This window comes from Mustela lutreola, chromosome 16, assembly GCF_030435805.1.
Source record: "Mustela lutreola isolate mMusLut2 chromosome 16, mMusLut2.pri, whole genome shotgun sequence".
NCBI classification, from domain to species: domain Eukaryota; kingdom Metazoa; phylum Chordata; class Mammalia; order Carnivora; family Mustelidae; genus Mustela; species Mustela lutreola.
The window spans coordinates 29,431,026-29,455,665 of record NC_081305.1 but is presented as its reverse complement, the minus strand read 5'-3'; the positions used below and the strand labels follow the sequence as shown (position 1 = coordinate 29,455,665).

Below are 24,640 nucleotides of genomic sequence, written 5' to 3'. Positions count from 1 at the left end.
ACCTGTAAGGTAGAGTTCACCCTCCTCAACGTGACCTCTAAGGCCACTGACCGTGTGACCCTAGACTACCTCTCTGTCTCATCTCTACCCATTGCCTAACATGGAGAGCGACCATAGACTATCCTGCGGAGTGTCTTGCTACATCCTGGGTCTGCTCCTATCTTTCATCCTTCCATGCCTTTGTGCATGTTATTGCCTGGGCGTGGAGCACCCTCGTCCCCTCTTCTGTCTGGCCAGCATCTACTCACCCTTGAAGACATTGCTGATATATGACCACTTTGGTGAAGATACTGGCAAATGCCACCTGTTTTATTTTCAGAATATATTCAAAATGCAGCCACCTCCCTGCACCTCTGGCATCTACCCTGTGGCCAGAGCTCCCATCGTCTCTTCCTGAGATGTTTGCAAAGCCTTCTGTCTGTTTCCTCACAGTGTCTGTTGCAGTGCTCTTTCTGAAACCTTCATCAGCTTATTCTTCTTTATTGCTCAAAAGGGCTTCCCATCGTGTTCAGAGTAAAAGCCGAGGACTTCCATTTACCCACAAAGCACAGGAAGAGCTGGTTCCCCACTGCTTCTCCCAGCTCGCTCCCTGCCTTTGTCGCGCCTCCTCTCGCCACCCTGAGCAGCAGGCAAGCACACTGCTGCCCCCCCCCACCCCTCTCCACCCGCCTCCCCCCCCCCCCCCCCCCGGTCCTTTGCACTGAATGTTCCCTTTGCCTGGGACTCTCCCCTGCCCAAGGTATCCACGGGGCTTTTGTATCTTCATTTCTTGAATTTCTCTGCTTGGAAGTCATCTTATCAAAGGCCCTCTCCGACTAGCCCGTGTGAAGCGGGAACATCACCACTGGCATTCTTATCCTACCTATCTGGGATTTCTTATATTCCATAACCCTTATCATAATCTAAAGACTATTTTACTAAATAAATAAGTCGATAATAAATTTATAAAATACTATGGATTTGATGAGCCCCATATATCCTATATATTTTTATACCATATACATGAATATGAGCTCCTGGAGAGCATATCAGAGTTTCGTTCTCTTCTGTGTTTGCAGCGCCTCATGCTTTGCAAATAGTATATGCTCAATAAATACATATTGAATACATGAGAATTTTCCAGATTCCCTTCCTGCTCCTTTATTCCCTACTCCCACAATAGTGTTTTCATACTTCCCTCGTGATAAGTCTTTCTTTAGCTACTGGTTTTAAATTTTATTTGTACTGTTAAATTATGAGATGCCTTGAAACAGGAGCTACCTTGTTTTTAAACATTGTATTTATGGCACTTAATGCAGTATCTCGTAGGGAACAGATATTCAGTACATTTTAAATAAACAAAAAAATGAACCACTGGATTGGGGCACCTGCGGAGCTCAGTCGGTTAAGTGTCCGGACTCTTGATTTCAGCTTCGGTCTAGATCTCAGGGTCATGAGTTCAACCCCCCGACACTGGGCTCCATGCTGGGGATCAAGCCTACTTTAAAAAAACAAAACAAAACAAAACAAAACTGCTGAGTGAGTGAATGAACGAGCAGACATCTGTGGGTAACTTTGTAGCAAACTACATGTTATCCCAAGACTCAGCTGTGGTAGCTGTAGCAGGGTGGGTAGAGTGACCTCAGACTGGAGAGCCTGCTTTGGAGACAGCTTGGCATCAGGCAGCAAAAGGTTGGCTGGTTAGGCCAGATGTATCCAGCCCACTTGTCTTGGGATGGCTACCAAGACATAAGCATGTTACAATGAAAATTGTATAGAAAATGTTATGACTGTTAATGTATACCATTTACCAGCGAAATCTATTAACAGCCAGACTAGAAATAGAGTCCCTTGATATCACAATACTTTGTTTGTTTTTTGTTCACTTACATTAACATATAATATATTATTTGCCTCAGAGGTACAGGTCCATGAATCATCAGGCTTCACAGCATTCACAACACTTTTTAAATGAAGTACATTTCCCAAGTCAGTTGAAGATTTTAAATTTAATTTCACTCTACTGAGAGTTGAGTTCCACTGGTCTCATTTAGATGAGTCCTGTATAACTGGTCTCTTATCCATTTAGCAACATGTCTGTCCTCTCTGTATGGTGAAATTCTTTCAGAACCATCCCTTGATATGAGAGCAGAAGCAGTAGAATTTTTATATAATGGCTTAACATAGGTGGAAAATAAAGCTTATTCTCCAGAAAACCTAGCATTCCACATGTTTTGGCCATCAAGAAAGGCCTGGCGTGTTGGTGGTTTGTATCTAAAATACCTTTCCAACTGCTTATTAAAAATCTTCACTTAGATCATGAAACATTTTGTAGATCTCAAAAGATATATTAGGTGACCAGACAACTATTAATACAATTGCATGACTCTATACTTGGCAAAACTTGAATGGAATTCAACAACAAAAAAATTCTGACATATTAGAAAATCTGCCAGCAGCCGTTCCAATTTCTTGTATGATATCTGCTGTTTTAAATGTACCTGTCTAAAATGGAAAGGGAACTTACTTGTTTGCCAGAATGAATTAATATTCAATTATTTAACGTTCAGCTCTTTTCCAGAGTTACTTGTAGTTCTCTTTAAAGAAGTACTACATGGTACTTTTAGGGATCAGGCATTAGTCTAATTACTTGCTAAATAATTAGAGTGGGCATTTAGGATGGAGGATTTTCTTTTCTTTTCTTTTTTTTTTTTTTTTTGAGATAGTGACCAAATTCACCAGTTCTTATTATTTGTATTTCTTGTGTTAAAATCATAATTTCCTAGAGCATTCAGCAGCATTACAAATGAGATTTAAATTAGAACCAGAAGTTAATATTGAAACATTTTGAAAATTCAGGGTCATCGAAAAGAATCTCCTGGCAAATGTAAGAAATGTAATGGAAATTAAGAAGTTTTGAATGCAACATCTTTTCCCTGACTTTCTTTCTTTTTTCCCCCTGATTTTCTAATTTAAAAAGCTTTTTATATTTACTTCAGCACATTTGAAAAATACATAGATGGCTAAAAAAGAAAATTAAAATTATGCCCAAGTTTGCCACCCAGAGATAACCACTATAAACTCATGACCATATTTTTTCCCCCCAGTTTTCTTTTCTGTATTTATCTGCAATTTGTTTTCACTTCAAGCTGAGATCCTGTTGTCTCAATATCTGGTTACTAATTTCTTGTTTAGTAGTACTTCGTTATTTACATTTTTCACAGAACAGTGCATAAATTTTTCTAAAGTTTGTTACTTTAGTATTCCATCCCATGAATGTACCATTTTACCTCTAATCCCCTGTTGGACATTTCTGTGGTTTTTAGCTCTTAATTATTATAAAAAAAAAGTATGACGAATGTCCTTGTAATCTTGGTACATTTCTCTATTTCCCTGTGATAAATTCTTAGAAGTAGGATAACTGGATTGAAAGATATGCGCATACTTAGGTTCTGGTGAATTTTGTCCAACTAGCCGTAAGCCAGGTTGCAATAATTTGCATTCCTAATTGTAGACTATCAGAATATTTGATTTTGCCTCACCAGCAATGTGTATTACTATGATAAAATTTTTTTTTTGCAAATTTTATAGGCAGACTAAATTAAATGCAATTTAATACCAATTATGTTAATTTACATTTTTTCCTGACTTCAGTGCAGTACATTTTTTCTATATTTAGGAGTCTTCTCCGTTAATTTATGTGAATTTCTCTATTGATATGTATTATGTATGTGTGTGTGTATACATATATATATTTATCTATTTATATATATATTTAAATTTGGAAAGGTTCTTTATTAAGAATATTAAGACCATTTTTGCCATCTAAATTGCAAATAGTTTTTTCCAGTTAGTGTTTGCCTTCTTATTTTATAATTCTTTTTATGCAAAAGTTTAAAATTTTGTACATTCAAATGTATCAATCTTTTAAAAACAGTTTAGTGGTGAGCTGTCTTTATGTACAGTTTACATACCATAAAATTCACCTTTTAAGATTATACAGTTCAGTAGTTTTTGGTAAATTTGTAGAGTTGTGCAACCACCACCACAGTAGTTTTAGAATATTTCCAAACCCCCAAAAAATCCCTCCTGCCTCTTTTGCATTTGTTGGCTTTCTTTCCCATTCCCAGCCCAGACCCTCACTAATCTGTTTTCTATCATCTTAGATACTTTTTTATTCTCTTACTCTTAGAAACAAGTCTGAGCATTTATATTTGGGCCAGCCAAGGGCTTGGGGATATAGTGAAGAATAAAATTGCTACCATGTCCTCCTCCTGGGAGATTCAGTCTTGTGGGACAGATGATTAAACAAATAATAGTTCAAAGAAATATGTACTTACAGATTGAGAAGTGCTGTGAAAGAGAAATGAGACGTGTGTGATGCATGATAATGGGGGATACGTATTTGAGGAGGGCAGTGCAGGGAAGGATTCTTTGAGAAAGCGGCCCGGAGGATGAGAAGGGCCTGGCAGGTATAGATTTGGGAGGAAGAGCCTGTCCTGAAAGGAGAGGTGCTGAATGCTGGCCTCTTGAGGCCTGTGGGAAAAGAGGCCCTTGTGGTCAGAGGGGAAGGCACTTCAAAGATCAGTTAAAAAAAAAACAGGGAGGGCGGGGATACTTTCCCATGTCATTATTATTGTTTTATTTTTAGAATGTTCTTTTTAATGTCAAGGTATTTACATGTGATGCTCATACGGCTATGTGAATTTCCCAGGTCCTTCGAGTTGTTATTCCCCTGTGTTAAATCCATCTACCACAGTCTCCTGCCCCTCTGTATAGGGAATGATGACTGTAAGCTGTGTGTAGGAGTGTGTGTGTGTGTGTGTGTGTGTGTGTGCGTGTGTGTGTCTATCTGTATTATCTCCAGTCTTCCTCTTTTCAGTCCCAGAGGGAGTGCATTCCCAAATAAAGTTCTTGGGAATTATCTTACTTTTCATTAATATTTTATACTGAGGATTATTTAAAGAACCCCAGAATCGTTAAGGAAGTATGGAGACATTTTCTTCTTAACCACTGCCATCGGTTAGACGTGCTTTAGGTGTGCTGAGGCCTCAGGGACTTGCTCAGAGAATAACCAGTTTAGTGATAGAATTAGAGTTACTGCTCATGGCTCCAGAATATTCCATTGCTGCTAAATAGATGACATTGCTCTCTTCATGAGCGGCATAAACAGGAAGTAGGATATTTCTCTTTTTATTTTTCAAATGGGATAAACGAGTATAGAAGCTATAAATCCTAAATGCTTCCCTGACAGTCCCAATGGCCATTCATAGTGGTGTGCCGCATAACTCTCCTCTCTGTCACTTTAAATTTATGATCACACATCTCAGATAGTCACTCTGAGAAGCAAGGCAATCCTACTGCGCTTTCCTAGTAAGATCATTTTTCCATATGCAGCCTTGATGACTTCATTTTTCTTCCGCGTGCATAGACGTCCCGCGTCCTTTCTATTTCCTGCATTCTGGAGCAGGCAGAATGGGCTAGATAATGCTGTAGTAACAGACATCCCTCAAATCTTCCCCCTGCGCTATTTTTTCCTCATTCTACATATCATTTGTGGGTTGGCAGAGAATCGCCACCCATGAAAGTAGTAACTTGGAGATCTATGTAGCTACCAGCTGGTGACTAGCCAAGAAGAGCGTTTCAGAGGGTGTGGTACTGGCAACGAAGCGATAGCCATCATTTTTCTGGACACAAATAGTCACATGTTTCATCCAACATGAGGGGGCTAGGAAGCGTAATTCCCCACATTGCGTCCAAAAAGCTGAGTGATGGCAGAGGAGTCCAGAACTGTCTGGCAAGCAGTTCATGTGACCAGCACACATTCTTAGCTAGTGATTTGTTTTGCATTTTCACTGCGAAAAATTGGAGTGCTCCTCTCTCTATCCCTCTAAAAACTCCCTGAAACTTTTACCTGTTTGCCTATTACCAAGTTTACAGTCCTCTGTGAATTTAGATGTTAATTAATTTATTTATTTATATTTATTTATTTTTTTTAAAAGATTTTTATTTATTTATTTTACAGAGAGATATCACAAGTAGACAGAGAGGCTGGCAGAGAGAGAGGGGGAAGCAGGCTCCCTGCTGAGCAGAGAGCCCGATGCGGGGCTCCATCCTAGGATTGAGATCATGACCTGAGCCGAAGGCAGAGGCTTACTTAACCCGCTGAACCACCCCTCTCCTTCCAGTTTATTCCAATGTAGGAAATATCTTTCTTCTGATCCAAATGGTTTTTGATCATATAGTCCTGTCAGTAACAAATGTGAAGCGTATACAGTGGTATCCTACTAAGTGTTTAAAAATGGGCTGTTTGGGAAGAAATAAACCAGCCTCGATTTTGAGTGTTTCCTGATGTCTGTGATATAAATACTTCTTCATGGCCGATTTCAGGCTACCGTCTTCACATCACTGAATGTAGATGGGAAGAAATGTACACAGCAGGTTTCCCAAGGGGATATGAAGTGACTCCAGCATTCTACCGATAGTTCTCCATAAAATAGATGTATTATCTGTTTCCTTGTGTCTGTTTTATAATTGACATGTGTATGTGTCTGTATATATTAAATGTGTGTATGTGTGTGTATATATCGCACATATATGTACACATATTTTAGTAAAGCTTGATTTTTTTTTTCTTTAGGTCAAAAACAAAACAGTTCTGCTATCTTCTCCCCACCACCTCTGGTGGGTGGTCACACGAACCCCACATGATTTATTCACATACTTGCCTTGGGAGACTCCTGCTTTGGCCGCTCAAGGATTTTGCTCCTGTAGTTCATGACCCCGTGTCCTACAGCATCCTCCTCTTCCCAAGAATATCCTGGCAGGCTCTGTTGTGTCCCCCCCCCATCTTCCAGCGCTGAAGATGGTCCCCCAATCCGGTATCGGCCTTCATCGACAGCTGCGTTTTTCTGTTCCCCTTTGGAGCGTGACGCCCGAGACAGACATTCAGAACACGGCGCCTCTGCTGCTGCTCTGTCATGCCGTCTGCAGCTGACTCTCATCTGAGACTCTCATCGCCCCCACTCTGCTGAAATGGCTCTTGTCATGGTCATCAGTGATGTCCACGCTGCCACATCTCGGGGAGCGTGTCTGTCCTCATCTCACGTGGCCTCCCAGGGGCGGTCGCCTACTCCATCCTTCTTGAAGTGCCCCTGTCTTGTGACTCCTGCATTAGTACTCTCCTAGTTTTCTCCCTCAGAGATCTCTGCTCCTTTCCTCTGTGACTCAGGAAATGGCCGTCGGCCCCCTTCTGGGTTCACACGATTTCCCTGGGAGGGCCCATTCATTTTTAGGTCTTTAAAAACCACAGCTGTGTGGGGCGCTTGGGTGGCTCAGTGTGTTAATAAGCCTCTGCCTCCGGCTCAGGTCACCATCTCAGGGTCCTGGGATTGAGCCTCACGTCGGGCTCTCTGTTCAGCAGGGAGACTCTTTGCCCCCCTCGTTGGGCTCCCCCTTCTGCCTGCCTCTCTGCCTGCTTGTCATCTCTCTCCATCAAATAAATAAATAAATAAAATCTTTCAAAAACAAAAACATACAAACCCACAGGTGTGCTGACACCTGCCACCTGGATTTCCAGGTGTGTCTGTGCAGTGCCTCCTCCACCTCCCCCTGTGCTTCCACCTGAAGATTTCGTAGGTATTTTAATGGTTACAGCTCCAAAATGGAGCTCCTCATTCCTTCCAATTCTTCCACTAGCAGCCCTGTTTTATCCTAGTCTTTCTTATTTAAAAAAAAATGGAGGAGTGCTTGGGTGGCGCAGTTGGTTAAGTGTCCAGCTCTTGGTTTCGGCTCTGGTCATGATCTCGGACTCTGCACTTAGCATGGAGTTTGCTTGAGACCCTCACCCTCTGCCCCTCCTCCTCGTGCATCCACACATTCTCTCTCTCTCTCTCCAATAGATAGATAAATCTCAAAAAAAAAAAAATGGTAAGCTGTTTATTCAGTGATTAAATCCAAAAACCTGAGAATCATCCAGAACTGCTTTCTTTTCTTTGCCTTCACGTTGAGTGAAGCACTCAAGTTAAGCGGTTAAGCACTGCCTGTGCTCTGCCTATAAAATACGTATTTCACCTTTCCATTTATCTCTGTCTCAGATATGGACCATTGTCGCTTTTCTTCTCAGAGATTCTAATAGCACCTGACAGGATTTCTGCTTTCACATTTGGCTCTTTCCAGTCTGTGCCCGGTATCGTAACTTAAGAGTGATTTTTATAAAATGTAAATCGAATTACTCTTCTCCCCTTGGTTCCTGTAGCACACTTCGAGTCAAATCCCAATTCCCTGCTTTGACCTGCCAGGCTCTGTGTGGTCCAGCTCTGCCTTCCCTTCAACCTCACTACGTGTCACTCTGCCTTTGGCTCTTTTGCTCTAGTAAAACAGGCCTTCTTTATGTTTCTAGAATAGTCTGGTCTCTCTCCTCAGCCACTTTGTGGTTTTTTTGTCCCTTTCCCAGGAAACTTTCTCCCCAGCTTGTCACATGGCTAGCACCTCCTTTTCCTGAAGATCCCAGCTTAAATGCCAAGTCCTTAGAGAGTCTTCCCTCATCTGTGACATATTTCTTGCTGGTTTGTTTCTGTCCTAGTACTTAATGCAATTTGAGATCGCTTTTCCTTATTTATTACCTGATCTGGTAGAAGGCTCTGTGAGGGCAGGAACCTTATCTCTGTCTCATGTTTGGTGGGTACTCTGGAGACATACATTGAATGGAAAATAAATGTATGGAGGAATAAATAGTCTTGCCTTGTTTATCATATAAACGGTAATCATTGAATGAAGATATAGAAGGAACGAGTCTTAAAAAATGGTGGGCTGTACAGGACTGTGGAGGTACCGATCAGATTAAACTTTACAAGGGTAAAAGGTAAAATCCTGTGCTTTGGTTAAAAAAAAAAAAAAGTCCATTTCATTGTGCAGAATCAGGGAACTCTGGCTTGTCACCCGTTCATAAGTCCTAGGAGACAGAAGTGGTGGCTGAACAGGTAATGAAGAATTTATTGCCACTTTGGCAAGAAATCTGTGTTTCCATATTAGAGGAGGGACCATCTGACAGTATTCTCCTCCAGTGACACCAATAGAATGATCACAGCTTTCTCAATCGCAGTGGACCACCCCCTTTATGCACTCATTCATTCAACATTTACTGAATACATTCTGGGCACTCGTATTATTGTTGTAAGCAAAATTCTCCACGCTCTAGTGTTCATGGGATTTGGTAACTAATTCCCAATGAGAAGTGACTTCTCCTTCAGGGAAAGTATCAGAGGAGATAGAAGTTCGTTGTTGATTGGGAGGCAGGGCGATCTTGTGGTTTAGAACTCCCGCCCTGGAACCAGACTCAAGCCCAGAGGCTTCAAAGCCCAGTTCCACTGGGTACCAACACTAGACTTTGGGCAAGTGTTTACAATGTCTCCGTGCTTCCAGATTCTCCTGTAGCAACCGGAGACAGTAACAGTACCATCACACAAGGCTGTGAGTGGCAAATGAGTCCATGTGTCTAAATCAGTTAGAATAATACCCGGCCCTTAGTAAGCACTTAATAAATAGGCAGTAAGCCATTAATTAGTAAACTTGGGGTGTCTGGAGGGCCAGCGTTTGGAAGACTGATGGCAGGGAGAAGTGGCTGTAGACGGAGCCGGGCAGATCAGAGCACAAATGATTATTATTTTGTTTATAGTAAAGATGAATCCCTTGAGCTGGCACTTGAAAATCTTGACCGCATGGTCAATGGCCTTTGTGTCACATGACCTAACATGTGAGGCTGGAGAGATACGGGTCCTGTTCAGAAATGTTACCTGCCGGTTGTTTGTTTGTTTGTTTGTTTTTCTCCCCTCCGAAATGCTGACAGAGCATCACAGTTCTGGAAATGATAAACTCCCAGCACTCCATGAGCCCCTCTTTTTTTTTTTTCTTAAGATTTTATTTATTTATTTGACTGACAGAGATCATAGTTAGGCAGAGAGGCAGGCAGAGAGAGAGGGGGAAGCAGGCTCCCCCCAAGCATAGAGCCTGATACAGACATGACCTGAGCTGAAGGCAGAGGCTTTCACCCACTCAGCCACCCAGGCGCCCCTGAACCCCTCTTCTTGCTTCGGTTTTGTTTCAGTGGCAGCTGAAGTACCCGAAACTGATTCTCCGCGAGGCGGGCAGCGTCCCCGAGGAGCTTCACAAGGAGGTGCAGGAAGCCTTCCTCACGCTGCACAAGCACGGCTGCTTCTTTCGGGACCTGGTCAGGATCCAGGGCAAAGACCTGCTCACGCCCGTGTCGCGCATCCTCATCGGCAACCCTGGCTATACCTACAAGTACCTCAACACCAGGCTGTTCACGGTGCCCTGGCCGGTGAAGGGCACAAGCCCCAAGTACGACGAGCCGGACATCGGGGCCGCCTGTCAGACCTTCCTTAAGCTCAACGACTACCTGCAGACAGAGACGGTCCAGGCTTTGGAAGAACTCGCATGCAAGGAGAAAGCCAACATCGATGCCGTGCCCGTGTGCATAGGTCCAGACTTCCCCAGGGTCGGGATGGGGTCCTTTGACGGGCAGGATGAGCTGGACATGAAGAACAGAGCCGCCTACAACGTCACTTTGTTGAATTTCATGGATCCCCAGAAAATGCCCTACCTGAAGGAGGAGCCTTACTTCGGCATGGGGAAGATGGCCGTGAGCTGGCACCACGACGAGAATCTGGTAGAACGCTCGGCGGTGGCCGTGTACAGCTACAGCTGCGAAGAAGGTACAGTGCACTCCGGGGACACGCAGCCCTGGAGGCTCCAGAGGCATGTGTGTGTGTGTGTGCACGTGTGTGTGCGTGTGTGAGAGTGTGTGTACACGTGCAAGGGTGTCGCGTGTCCTTTCTCAGTTTGCCACCCCCAGGTATCTGCAGAGTGCACGTCTTTCTCATCTAGCGCTCTTACCTCGCTCATTGCCACACTGGGCTCCCATCGAATATTTCCGAGTGTAAGCACTGCTGTCACTTCATCTTTCTCATTGCCCGGGAGAGCCACGTCTTGGTTTCACACAGCTGCCTCTCCGTACAGCTCGGCGTACACTGTACAGTTGCTATAATTAACTTGCTGATAAAGGGCTGGGAAAACAAAAAATCTGTCAAATCTTTCCAGGTTCCCACAGGTGCACATTTCCAGCCTTGCCAAAATACTCTATTGTGGTTGACATCACTGTCTTGATGGGAGTGATTTGTCAAATACAGACTTGTTCTTGGCTTCACAGAGATTTGACTACTGTCCTTCCTTGCCAGAAACAGTCGAAGTGGGTTCTGTAAGCAGACAGTTGCCTGTTTTTAAGAAACGCTCCAGCCTCCGTCCCCCCCCCCCCCCCCCCCAAATCAGCTCTGCAGTTTTAGACCTAAAAGAGGTGCTGTGGGTTAACTTGTTCTTGAAGTTTCTGAAATTTGGCCCCCTTGGAACAGAGATCAGAGGCTACCTTTTTTGTGGCGTCCTGGAACTTTTCTCCGTCTTTTGTTCCATTTCTGTGTGTTTAGGGTCTCCATTGTTTTTCAGCCCCGGGGTATAAAGAGACAGTTGAGCCAATCCAGGGCGCGCATGACCATTGCTGACTTTGTTCTTTGCCTGATCATTTGACAGAGAAATACAAGACACCAGTATTAGCTTTGTTGTCTCTTTATCTCTTCTACCTGTTTATTGAAAGATGCTTGGAAAACCAGAGTTCTAGACATCCCATCAGGGAACGAACTGGAGCTTTGGAGGGTCTGTGCCTTCTGAAAAACGGTTTTTTAATTGGAGGTCATTATCGCTTTGTATGCTTTTTGTTTATGAAAATGACTGCTTTATGAAAGGGGTTTTTAAAAAGAAGTTTTCATGATTCTCTTTACATTTCTTCCCATTTCCCCACCTCCGACATTTCCTCAGGACAGCTAAAATATCTTCTAGCTTTACCTCACGTCTTCGGCCCGGAACAAGGAACTAGTTTAGCAGTTGGAGATTTCGCCAGTTTCCCTGGCACCTCAAATAATGATGCTGACCTGAGAAAATTGCTTGAAGGGGATTTGATGCTGTCCTAATGGAAAGAACTGAGATCCTCTGATCTTTACTAAGGCGTTGCCAGGGATTTAAGAACGATCACATCCAAGAACTCTGGTGGGAAGGAACAATGGATCCCGTTTGTTAGTTTCCTTCTGAAGGAGGCAGCTCTCTGAAGCCAAGGCCGTTGAGGCCGTGGTATGTGATAGCTCAAACCATGACAAAGATGTCTTTGTGCTCCCACCTCCTCTTAGCCCTACAGTTTAATAGTCCTTTTGTACTCCCAGAGCGTGGGTGATCGAGTCTTTTTTGAAACCTAGAATATCGTTCAGAAAGGAATTTAAATTTTGAATGAATGCTTTCTGTGGTCGGGAGTAGTTAGGACTGATAAAGTATACAAGTATACATAAACACATAAAAGTTTATCCTTGCAACTGTCATCGGGAGGAGGAACTGAGGAATTAGAATCCATAAGAGCAGCAGGATTCCTTTGTTCTCTTAGAACAAATCCCAGAGAATCCCAGAACTCTATCTAATAATAGTAAGTGCAGTGCTGGGGGGGGGGTCTCATTTATTGAGCACTTATTCTGTGCGGGGTGTTGATGTAAGCATTTACACGTATTAACCTGCTTTCTTTTTATAACAGCCCTGTCCATCACTACTGCTATTTCCTCATTTTACAGATGAGAGCACTGAGGCACAAAGGGATGATTAACTTTTCCATGGGTATGTAGCTAGTAATCAGCAGAGGTGGGATTCGAACCCAGACATTCTGGCTTCAGAGTTCTAACAGTTAAGGCTAACTGCCTTATGAGCAGATTTTCCTATTCTTGCAGCATGGCTCCCTCTGGCATTTGGGTTTTTAAAATACCCACTTCTGGAAAGTTGAGGGGAATGTTCTCCTTGCTCTTGCTGTAGCAGGTCGAGTATTCTCTGCCCTCTGCCTGCCACCTCTCTTCTCTTCCCCTGCAACATCTGCTTGTAGCTTCCTACACATGCTCTCGGGGTTGGAATGCATTAGATAAGCTTATTCTGTGAAATGGAACCTCTTTCTGGGTCTCCAGTTGTGTGTGTGACATTGAGTCAGATAATTTCCAAAGCAAGTGCCTTGAAACTTTTTGACAAGTGATAGGTTTACCTCCCTAGCCTCCTTGTAATCCTGCCAGAGGTATGGTAAAGGTAGCCTCGAAGAGAGCCATATGGGTTAAAAATTATGGTCGGGCTTAGGAACGGCTTAAAGCTGGCAAAGAGAATGGGAATTTCAGACCACGGTGCTGTTTTCTGAGTCTCTGAACATGTTTGCCAAGCAATTGCTGAGGGAAGTTCAGTTGGCTGTTCTAGACAGTAGGGAGGCTCCCGAGGTAAACCGAATGCCCTTCTTGCCTTGAAAGGACAGGTAAAGTGTGCTCCTGTGATTGTAATTGAGCCATCAGGAAATGTGAGACCTGGAAAGAGACTTTTTGGAAATCATCTTGTTCAAGCATCTCATTTTATAGATGAAGACACTCCGGTAGGGAGAACGGCAGTGACGTGTCCAAGGTCACGGAGTTCCCTAGGGACAAGGAAGTGTGACATGCCACAGGAGTTCACGTAAAATGCATTGGGAGTTCAGAACAGACGAGATTACTTCCTGCTGAAATTAAATTCAGGTGAAGCTTAAGATCCTTCAGGACTTTGCTCTCAATACCTTTTCCCATTGAAATCTTTCTGTAGATTTATAATGAGCCAGTCATCCCTCTTTGGTTTATTTCTGTGAGTAGAGGTCATTGAGAAGTAATTTGTATAGGATACGTGTAATTATATACTAAATTCATTGGCTTCACAAGCAAAGCTAGTTAATAGATATCCCCAGTAAGAAGATTGAAATGGTACAACATTTAATCAGGAATGGCTTCAGGGAATCGTGTGTAAATTGGCAGAGTATTTGATTTTCCAGTGCTGGCTTTGCTGGCAATGCTTGTTACTCTCAGATCTTAAAAACCAAAAAACCCCAAACATATACACACACATGTGCACAAATTCTATCAGAGAAGACATGAACAACTCCTTGTTTAATGTACTCCTACACCTTATTCTCTGACTTGAATACCTTCAAAAGGACCAGGTAAATAATTACTGGTTACTGTTTTTTGTACATTTGGAAGGAAACGCTTTCTGCAACATTGTCTTTCTAGGAAAAGCAATTCTTAAGAATTTTCACTAGGGCCACGTATTGCAGATTCTTCGTATCGTTTCCCAGATTTCCCAGGGAGGGTGGAAGGAGGAAAAGGGAGAGCGGCCAGTCCATGGTTGTGAGTACGCGGTTCTCTGGTCCTGCTGAAAGCAGGGGCTTCGTAATAATTTTCTTAGATTCTAGGACTCCCATTTCATGTCTTTGACTCAGGAAAAGTCGAATTCATTTAAGGCAAAAAATTCGTTACCAGACTTTACGTTGAAATGAGTAGCTTCATCTTCCTTAGCTCATCTTTGACAGCCTGGAAGGTTAGACGGTAACTGCAGCTAGGAGTTTGGGAGCATTCGTAAATTTTTTTTTAAAAATGCTGTGATATTTAATGTTTTCCCATGATTCCCGGCATCCTTGTCTGAGGTCTCAAAGCTCGTTTGACTTTGCTTCATTGTATCATGCCATGTGCTGTTCTTTTTGTTTTGTATTTTTAAAGATTTATTTATTTATTTTAGAAAGCAAAGTCGGGAGGGGCCGAGGGAGAGGGATAGAGAGAGAAAATCTCAAGCCAGACTTTCCACTACAATGTGGAGCCCGACTGACTCGGGGCTCATAACCCCGAGATCATGATCTGAACTGAAATCAGCAGTTGGATGCCCAACCGACTGAGCCACCCAGGCGTCCCTGTTTGTTATTTGTGAAGTCACTTACATTGTTCAGTAAAACTCGTTTGGTGGTCTAAGTCACATTTAATCCCTGTGGAAGTATTTATGCATTGAAGAGTAAGCATCTGCTGTTTGGCAAGCACTCTTCTAGATGCTGAGCTTATAGCCACCAGCAAAAATCCCTGCCCTCACAGAGCTTATGTTTTAGCAAGGAGAGAGAACACAAATGAACAAGAAGGTTGTAAATGAAGGGGAGGCATGGGTGTACAGTTTTAAGTAGGAGAGTAGGCTTCCTTATGAAGGTCACGTTTGAGCTAAGCCTGGAAGGAGAGAGTGAGCGGGAGGAGACCAGCCTGGGTAGAGGGAATATGGAAGGCCCAGAGATGGAACGGGATGTTGAGATATTTCAGAAGCAGCAAGCAGGGATAGAATTGAGTGAGAAGAGGGGGAGTAACAGCAGTGAAGACGGAGAGGAACGACTAAGGGTGCAGAGTGGGCGGAAGCTATTACAGAAGTAGTACTGTAACACAAGTACTGGGCTTGTCTGTGCCATGGCATGAAATAGGAGCCATTGTAGTTTTGAGTAGAAGGAGGGAGGCAGCGCTGGCAGTAGGAGAAAGAGGCGATTGCCGTCACCCAGAGAAGGGGGGCCAGATTAGAAGAGGCAGAGGTGATGAGGAATGTTTGCGTGATGTTACCCATCTTTTCACTGCTGAAGAGTGGCAGTGTTCAGTGCTGGTGAGAAAAGAAGACCTCCAGTGCCATCTCCCAGTTGTCAAGGGAAGGCCAGCCAACAAGGGGATGGCTGATTTCCTTCCCGCTCCCTCAGTAGTTTTATTGTGGTATAACTTACATACAGCAAACGGTACATATTCAAAGTTTAGTTTCCTGAGTTTTATTTATTTATTTTTTATTTTTTTATTTTTTAATATTTTATTTATTTATCAGAGAGAGAGAGGGGGAGAGAGCGAGCACAGGCAGACAGAATGGCAGGCAGAGGCAGAGGGAGAAGCAGGCTTCCCGCCGAGCAAGGAGCCTGATATGGGACTCGATCCCAAGACGCTGGGATCATGACCTGAGCTGAAGGCAGCTGCTTAACCAACTGAGCCACCCAGGCGTCCCAGTTTCCTGAGTTTTAACACACCTGTGAAACCATGACCACGATCAAGACAGTGAACGTATATCAATTATCCCCTGTAGTTTCATCCTGCCCCTTGGTTGATCGCTAACGATTAATGATGTTGAGCTTTGTTTCATGTGCTCATTGGCCATTCATGTATCTTCTTTGGAGAAATGTCTCTGCAAGTTTTGTTGGTTTCTTTGTTTTTAAAGATGTATGTATTTATTTATTTATTCATTTTCGGGGGAGGAGGGTGGAGGGAGAGAGAGTCCCAAGCAGACTCTGTGCTGAGCGTGGAGCTCGATGGGGCTCGATCCCACGAACACAACCTGAGCGGAAACCAAAAGTCAGACACTGAACCAACTGCACCACCTAGGCGTCCTTGTCTCTTCAAGTTTTTTGCCCATTTTTGAATTGTGTTGTTTTTTCAGTTGTTGAGCTTTTGGAGTTCTTTGTATATTGTAGGCATTCAGTCTCTGAACACATGTGTGATTTGAAAATATTTTACCCAAGAATGGCTGAATTTTTAACGATGTATTTGTGTGATGAGTAAGAGATGAGGACAGATTGGAGTGGAATAAGCTTTATTATCTAGGACATTAATTGGGCAATTGAATCCTGTATTGCTGAATGACATCATTTATGTTAGCACCCCAGATATGCTTCTTTCCAGTGTATTTTTTCCCCCAGCAGTAACTACTGTCCTGGCTTCTGAGGCCAAACATTAGTTTTGTCCATATTTAAATTATGAATTGGAATTGTAAGTTCCTTGAAGGTGTGGTTTGTATCCTTCTTTGTATGTGCATATAGTGGTAGAAGAGTATTTTTTGCCTAAAGTCAGTATTTTTAGTTTTGAGTGGCTTATGCTATTTATCTATGTTCTTGCTACTGTCCAATAACTGATTTCTGCAACTACGATACCTAATGTTTAGAATTAGGATTCTTTTGATTGCAAATAGCAGATACCTGGGCTAAACAGGCTTAATTTAAAAAGATAAAGAATTGGCTCATTTAATAGGAAGCCCAGAGGTCTCACTGGCTTCCGAAAGTGGACCTCATTTCAACAGTTAGTAGTGTGGTCAGTTTCAAGTTTCTTTCCCTTCATAGCCCTTCTTGAGCTATTGCTTTCCTCCCTTGGGGCAAGCAAATTTCTCGAGGCCCCTAAATGCCTATCCCCAGCTGTTGTGGCCACACCTTTTCTTTTTTATGGCCTTTGAGAAGGACAAAAGCTGGGTGTTGGACAGGTGCCTTGAACTCTGGGTAAAGCTTTGCCTGAAGCTAGATGAACAAATAATTATCCTTTTTTGATTAATCTAGTTTGATTCTACCTTTTTACATTATTTACAATGTGATGTTTTCTTGTAAATCTCTACCACCCTGTCCTTTCCTGAGGCTGCCCAAAGAGTTACAAGCTCTATTGTTAGAAGATCTTGTTTGGAGAATGTATTATTTGACAAGTAACTTTGCTCCTTTTTTTCATTTCATATTTTACTTCAGATAATGTAATGGTTTTGAAGCTTTAGCCAAGAGCCCCCAGAACAATTTTTCTCTCCTTTTATCACTTTTGCTTTTTCCTCCCAAGTCCATGAAACGTGATATAATAAGGTTCTCCTATATATGTGAATATATCTTTTTTTTTTTTTTTTTCCCCTAATGCTTAATCTGAAAGCTGAAAGAGCCAGACATCGTGTTGAAAGGCTTTAGACTTTTTGGGAAAGAGTTTGCAACATTTCTCTTGAAATCCCAGAACATTTATGATTAATTTTATAATCTCTCTGTGTCAAGGGACTATGTTTGACCTGAATTGCTTGTTTCGAGACATCTGAGAGCAGCATCCAGCTTCTTCTTATAGACTATGAACTGCGACTGATTAGGTAGCCCCCCCAACTTCAAACGTCTCTGAATTCATTTCTTGAGACCATTCATTCATACCTCAATGACTGGGAGGGAATTTGCTCTAAGTCTGCAGCAGGCCTTGACTGCTTGTTCTTCCCAACCCATCAAGGAAAGCGTGGTGAAGTTGTAGAAATCTCCCAGGACAGCTTCTCCTTGGCGAACCCTTCTTTTCTTAGGGACATGCCCTTCAGGAGTCTTTCCTAAATGTTCTCTGGCTTACGCCATTTGCCATAACTTTGGAAAACTGTCCAGAAAAATTATGCAAGGTCTGCACACAGAAGTGTCTGCCTTCCAGAGGGATCACTCTGAAAAACTGGATCATAGGATCTGACCTATGAAAACGTCTTTCACGTCTGTCATTGCCCTCAGTCTAAATTCCTGACTGTGGTTCGCAAAGTGTCCTGGCTTCTGCCTCCCCACCCCGCCAGCCTCTTCTTTTGCATGACATGTATGTCATGTATGACATAGTATGTCATTCACATGATACACTTGCAACTCTAAAGAATTAATTATGTTCTTGTACACCCATTAGGCCACCCCCCCCCCCGAAGGTATCTTCCCAACCTCACACCTTCTCCTTTTCCCTTCTGACTCTTTACCTTTTTTCAAAACAGATTCTCTGTCCCAGATCCTGGAATATCACAGACTAGCACAGGACCCAGAGAAAGCATCATGAGGTTTTGTATACCAGCTGACTAGCTGCAACTTCTGGGTTTCTCCTGCCTCAAGATCTGGGATGTAGATAGGAAGGGACCTGCTGCTGAAGCCCTTCTGGGTTATGGGGTTCAGGAAACAGAATAGAATTGCTGAGGCCAGAGTCTTAGAAATCTTAGCATTTGGCCAAGGGAATAGGGAATAGGAAACTGGGCTATTAATGTGTAGTGACGATGAACATATATTTACACATCAGGGGAATTATTGACATACAGAATGGAATATGTTATTAAACAGGGGACAAAATTTTAAGCACTGTATTTTATTTGACTGGAACTGTCATCTCTTCCTTCATGCTCAGGTTTCTGTCTTCGTTTCCTATACGACAGTGGTTGCATACAGCTTAAAAAATACAAACAAAATACTGGATGGCATTTATCTTTTCCCAAATGGGAATTAATTGTTCTTCAAAAACTAACATAAAGAAATCGGGGTGGGGGAGTTGGTGTTTTAAACTGGGCATTCTTATATATTTTGTCACATCTTTCACTTCTTTAGCAGTTTAGTTAGTGGGAACTAGAAATGCATCAGGCACACCTGAGACACTCACAGTCCTTTCCGTGTTACTGAGGTTTAAAGGCAAGTAGGGGCCTCTTGCCTCTGCTTGTTTCCAGAATAACACGAGGCAAGAGTAATCAACTGCAGTTGCTCTAGATAATTACAAGTTAATTTTATTGAGAAAGTGAGCAACACTCTACTTATGCAATAAAAAATTTATCAGATGAACAGCTTCCCTCCCTTCTCCGTACCCAGCCCAAGAGGGAAACAAACCCTCAAGAAAACCTTATTTTAATGAGCACATTTCAAAGGTGCTGGATTTATGGGCGGCATCAGGAAACACTGATTGCAATTACCGTCTCTGTCGTTCCAGACTTTACTGGTGCCATATTGGGCCGAGGGGTTTGGTGGGAGATAGAGGGGAAAGTTGTCAACCAGCCCACCAGCCACGCTCTCTGGAAACCACAACAGCTTCCTCGTCATTGTCATTTAGAAACTGTTTTTAAAGTTCATAGTCGGTTTCACCAGAGAGAGAGAGAGACATATGAAAAAACGTCTTAAAATATTTCTATTCTTGGGGCGCCTGGGTGGTTCAGTGGGTTTAGCTGCTGCCTTTGGCTCGGGTTATGATCTCAGGGTCCTGGGATTTAGTCCCGCGTTGGGCTCTCTGCTTGGCGGGGGGCCTGCTTCCCTTCCTCTCTCTCTGCCTACTTGTGATCTCTGTCAAGTGGGTGAATGGAATCTTTAAAAAAAAAAAAATTTCTGTTCTTCCTGGTGCTACTTGCTACCTCCATTGTCAGTAGGAATCTCCAGAAGGAACCCACCGAAAGTCCTAGGGTATCACAAATATAAACACACGATTTGGCAGAGCTGTATTCTTTTGCTAAGTTGATCTGCTTATCAAATAACTTAGCATTAATGACTTTATTATGTTGTATGCTAGTATTAGTCACCTGACATCATTATTTTATTCAGCCTGGCTTCTTTGCTGATACGTGCAGTAGACATTTCTATCAAATGACAATACCGGGATTCTAGAGCAGGGCTGGGCAAAGGTTTTCTGAGTAAGGGGCTGGCCAGATGATGAATATTTTCGACCTTGTGGGCTCTATGATCTGTGTCTTAGCTGCTCGGCCTTGGACAGTGTGTAAATGATGGGCCTGACTGTCTTCCAGGTACTTTGTGTAAGCAGGTGAAGAGGCCCAGTTTCCCTGTGGGCTGGAACAAAGTTCATAGATGTAAATGCCTGTAGGGGCCAGGAGGTTCGGCCAATGCGGGGAAATGGCTGACGGGGACAGACGCTCTCAGAGAGCACTTGCCTCATCTACAAGGGACAGCTGTTTATTAGCTCTGCACTGGCTCAGCGATACCAGATCTTGTAATTCAAGAGTAGCTTGACCTTTGTATTATTATGCAAAGAGCTTCTCTCGGTTCACAGCTAACTTAGTTTTGTTAAGAAAACGTAGAGCAGGTCAAGTTGTATACCTTTTGCCCACTCTTTTCTGGTCGTTAAGATCTAGTTTTGCAAATTCCAGAATTTTCAGGCATAAGTGTATTATAAGTAAGACATGCCTAGAGAATGTCATCAGATGCAAATGGCAAATATTTAGTTTTGCTGGTGCCTAACTCCCCCTTCTAGAGCCAATGACAGATATCAGTAATTGATTATACCACTGTCTCTTTTGAGCTTAGAGAATTCCGGATAATTCTGTACCAGGGCTCACAAAAGCCATGACCAGTGAGTTAGTTGTGTCCTCTGATATGTAAGGTATTTATCATTCCTGTTCTAGAGGGTTCTCCTTTAAATGTTTTTGGGATTAGTGGAGAAAAGTGGCTTTAGACTTTTTACTGTAGGACTTTATTCTTAAAGAAAACTTGCTAAAAGTTGTTCCTAACTAAAGAATGCTTGAGAAAACGGATCAGAAATAACGAACAGGAAAAAAAAGGGTAAGATTCTTTTAAAATGGCGGTATCAGATTTTAAAGGTTATATATTATTTTAGAGAGAGAGAAAGCAGAGTTGAGAGTGGTAGGGGCAAAGTGAGAGGGAGAGAGAAACTCAGGCAGACTCCCTTCTGAGTGTAGAGCCCGATGCAGGGATGCAGGTCTGGAGATCATGACCTGAGCTGAAACCGGGAGTTGGACGCTTAACTCATTGTGCCACCCAGGCGCCCTGTGGCAATATCAGATTTCAGATTCTATCTTAAAGAGCTGAAGAATATCCAAAGTTGGATGTGTCCTTAAAGGTCATTTAGTAGTGTTCCTTCCCTGAATTTCCCAGAACACTGGTCTGTTGTGTTTTTCTTTTTTCCACCATACCTGTGCAAAGTAATGTGAATTAATAATTATAAAGGGGCTTTCTTCCTCTCCCCGCTTCTTTTATTGCCTTTGACCCTTATGCATAGTTATTGTAGAGTGACATGTTCTGATTTAGGAATTCCATATATGGAGATGGGCCATCTGGGGTGCTTGTACTTTTGGTTTATGTGGATGACCTGAATATTATACACCCTTGGTGAAACCTGCTTCCTTGCCCATGTGTTACAGGGAGCTTTACATCTTCTTGGCTTCCTTCAGCATTCCTTACTCTACCCTTTGGGAATCTAGACCGTACTTGGCTTTCAAATTTGATCTTCTCAAAGAATTCTGTTCGACCCATTTGGAACTTCACTAAACATGTCTCTCCTCTAAACTTCTTTACTTCTTTTTTTAAGATTTTTTTATTATTATTATTTATTTGAGAGAGAGAGAGAGAGAAAGAGAGAGAATGAGAGGAGAGAGGTCAGTGGGAGAAGCAGACTCCCTGCTGAGTAGGGAGCCTGATGCGGGACCTGATCCGGGGCCTCCAGGATCATGACCTGAGCCGAAGGCAGTCGCTTAACCAACTGAGCCACTCAGGCTCCCTAAACTTCTTTACTGTAAAAACCTATGCTAAATGAACAGATTCATGCTTTATTATGTTATTTGATTTAATTTGCAGGGTTGCTTTTTTTTTTAAATTCCCCTTCAATTAACAGTTTTCTTTTCCTGCCATCTATCTCAGAAAGGACTGTGAATGGGCGTCAACAGAGCATTTTGTTTTTAAGTAAGCAGTTAAGTACAACTGGATGCCTTCTGTGTGCCAGTGAACAGGGCCCTAAATGGGGATGAAATGGAAAAACGAACCCACCCCTTAAAGACTGGGTCTAGCTTCTAATGGAATTTAAACTCTCCTTTTTCTAGTCATCAGAGATGAACATTTATAACTTCACTAGAAAGAAAGCTTCCCAGGGGCAAAGCTCTTTGATTCATTCATTGATGGAGTCCGAGTGCCCAGGTCAGTGCCTCATATGTAGTAAGTACTTAATAAATATTTCGTAAATGAACTTTTACAAGTTTTTATATAGGGCAGTCCCTGTAGGACTGCCTACATGGCAGAGCACACTTTCCAATTTGTTCATGTGTCTCTGCCCTCCTGTACCCCAGACACATTGTCCTCCCAGAAAGGTCAGTTGCGAGTATCCTTCTAGAGTAGAATATCCTTCTAAAATATTACCTGTACATATATAAACACCTGTGTGTATATGTTTGTATGTTTTACACAGATTATAGCCTGTCAGTTTCTTTCTCTTAAAAATGTTTCAGGTAGTTCTGTATCAGTGCGTATTACTTTTAGTGGCTACATAGTATTTTATTGCCTGGACATCTCATAATTTATTTAACCAGAAGCTTATTGATGGATATTTAGATTGCTTGCTTCCTTCCTTCCCCCCTTCCTCTTCCCCTTCCTTTCCTCTTTCTCCCTCCCTATCTTTCTTTCTCTCTTTTAAGAGAGAGAGTGCGTGGGCATGGATGCATGCACGTCAGCGGGGGTAGCAGGGCAAAGGGAAAGGGAGTGAGAGAGAGAATCCCAAGCAGGCTACATGCTCAGCATAGAGACTGGCTGGCTTGGGGCTTGATCCCATGACCCTGAGGTCAGGATCTGACCCAGAATCAAGAGTCAGATGCTTAACTGACTGAGCCACCCAGGTGCCCCTATTTAGGTCATTTCTGATCTTTTGCTTTCATAAACAGTGGTACACTAAACAGCCTTGCTCAAAAGTCATTTTGCAACCTCTGCAAATAAGAATTTAAGAATACATTGCTAAAAGTGGAAATGTGGAATTCCTTAAAGTTCAAACTGTTTGTGCATTTATAATTTTGGTAAGAATCATCATATTGTCCTTTACAGAGAATGTGAGTATGCCGTTGTGCTGTATTCTTACTGACACTGTGTTTATCAAAATGTTTGTTCTTTTCTGATATGGTAAGTTAGAAATATCCATTGTGGCTTTAATTTGAATTTCTCTTATATGACTAAGTTTGAACATCTTTTAAATGTTTGCATATTTTTCTTTTTTCCTTTTATGTGTTCTGTCTTTGTAACTTTTGCCCATTATTCTGTTTGAGTATTGATCTTTATCTTATTGATGTGCTGTAGTAGCTCTTTATATATTAAAAAGTATTTCTCTGACTATGGACAAATTTATAGACAAATTTAGGAAGAACTGACGTTCCCATGGTGTTCAGTTTTACATCCCAAGAGCATAATACTGTCTTTTCAATTCATTTAAATTTTATTTTGTGTCCTTCAATAAATTTTAAAGTTTTTTTCTTACAGACAATACTCTGTTGCTTGGGATATATTTGTCCTGGTTGATTGGCAGTAAATAATAATATTGTTTGCAAAAAAGCACTTTTTCTTATGAAAAAAACCTTTTTCTTTTGCCTTATTAGGGCACATTTCTTATGCCTCTCCAGAGAGCACACTTGTGTTGGTCATTCCTTCCAGAGTAATGATGAGTCATTGTGATGATAAAGGATACTGTTTCCTAATTCTTGACTTTGGGAAGATTTCTAATGTTTCCCTGTTAAAATATGATGCTGGCTTTGTGGTTGAGAGAGCTCTGTATTTTATTGTGTTAAGGAACCTGGCCACCTGATTTTATTGATGTTTTGATTATAGAAGGATGTATTTTATTGAATATGTTGTATATCTCTGGTGACTCTTTGTTTTCATCTAAGAATGTGATTTTGTGTGTGTGTGTAAGTATATGTGTATAAGCCTTTGCATATTGAACTATCTTTGTATTCCTGTGATAAGTTCTACTTGGTCATGGAATATTATTCTTTTAATATGCTGTTAGATTTGGGTTCTCTTTCCCTATATTTAAGAATTTTGCTTTGATTCTCAGATACGAGGGGTGTGCGTGTGTGTGTGTGTGTGTGTGTGTGTGTGTTTGGATTTTGATACATATTATTCTATCTTCAGGAAAAGAATTTGGAAACTTTTCTTTTTCTATGCTCTTAAACAATTTAAAGTATATGGAAATAACCCACTCGTTAATTGTTTGGTAGAATTCTTCTTTGAAACTCTTGACACCTGTGTTATCCTGAGAGAGTTCTTTGACAACTTCCTCTTTACCTTTTATGGTTTTACTAGCTTTTCTCCCTTCTGGGGATGATTTTGGTAGTTAAAAAGTTCCTTAAAAACTGTTCATTTAGGGGCGCCTGGGTGGCTCAGTGGGTTAAGCCGCTGCCTTCGGCTTGGGTCGTGATCTCAGGGTCCTGGGATCGAGTCCCGCGTCGG

General features: G+C 42.2%; 1 protein-coding gene across 4 annotated transcripts in view; it reads left to right on the top strand.

The window, feature by feature from the left end:
* The window catches only part of FTO (FTO alpha-ketoglutarate dependent dioxygenase), a 373,670-nt gene that overhangs the window by 111,279 nt on the left and 237,751 nt on the right, over window positions 1–24,640 (top strand). For all 4 annotated transcript variants that reach the window (XM_059152155.1, XM_059152156.1, XM_059152154.1 and 1 more), the window contains one exon: window positions 10,085–10,712. In XM_059152155.1, the coding sequence (XP_059008138.1) occupies window positions 10,085–10,712 (628 nt within the window). The remainder of the gene's footprint in view (window positions 1–10,084; window positions 10,713–24,640) is intronic.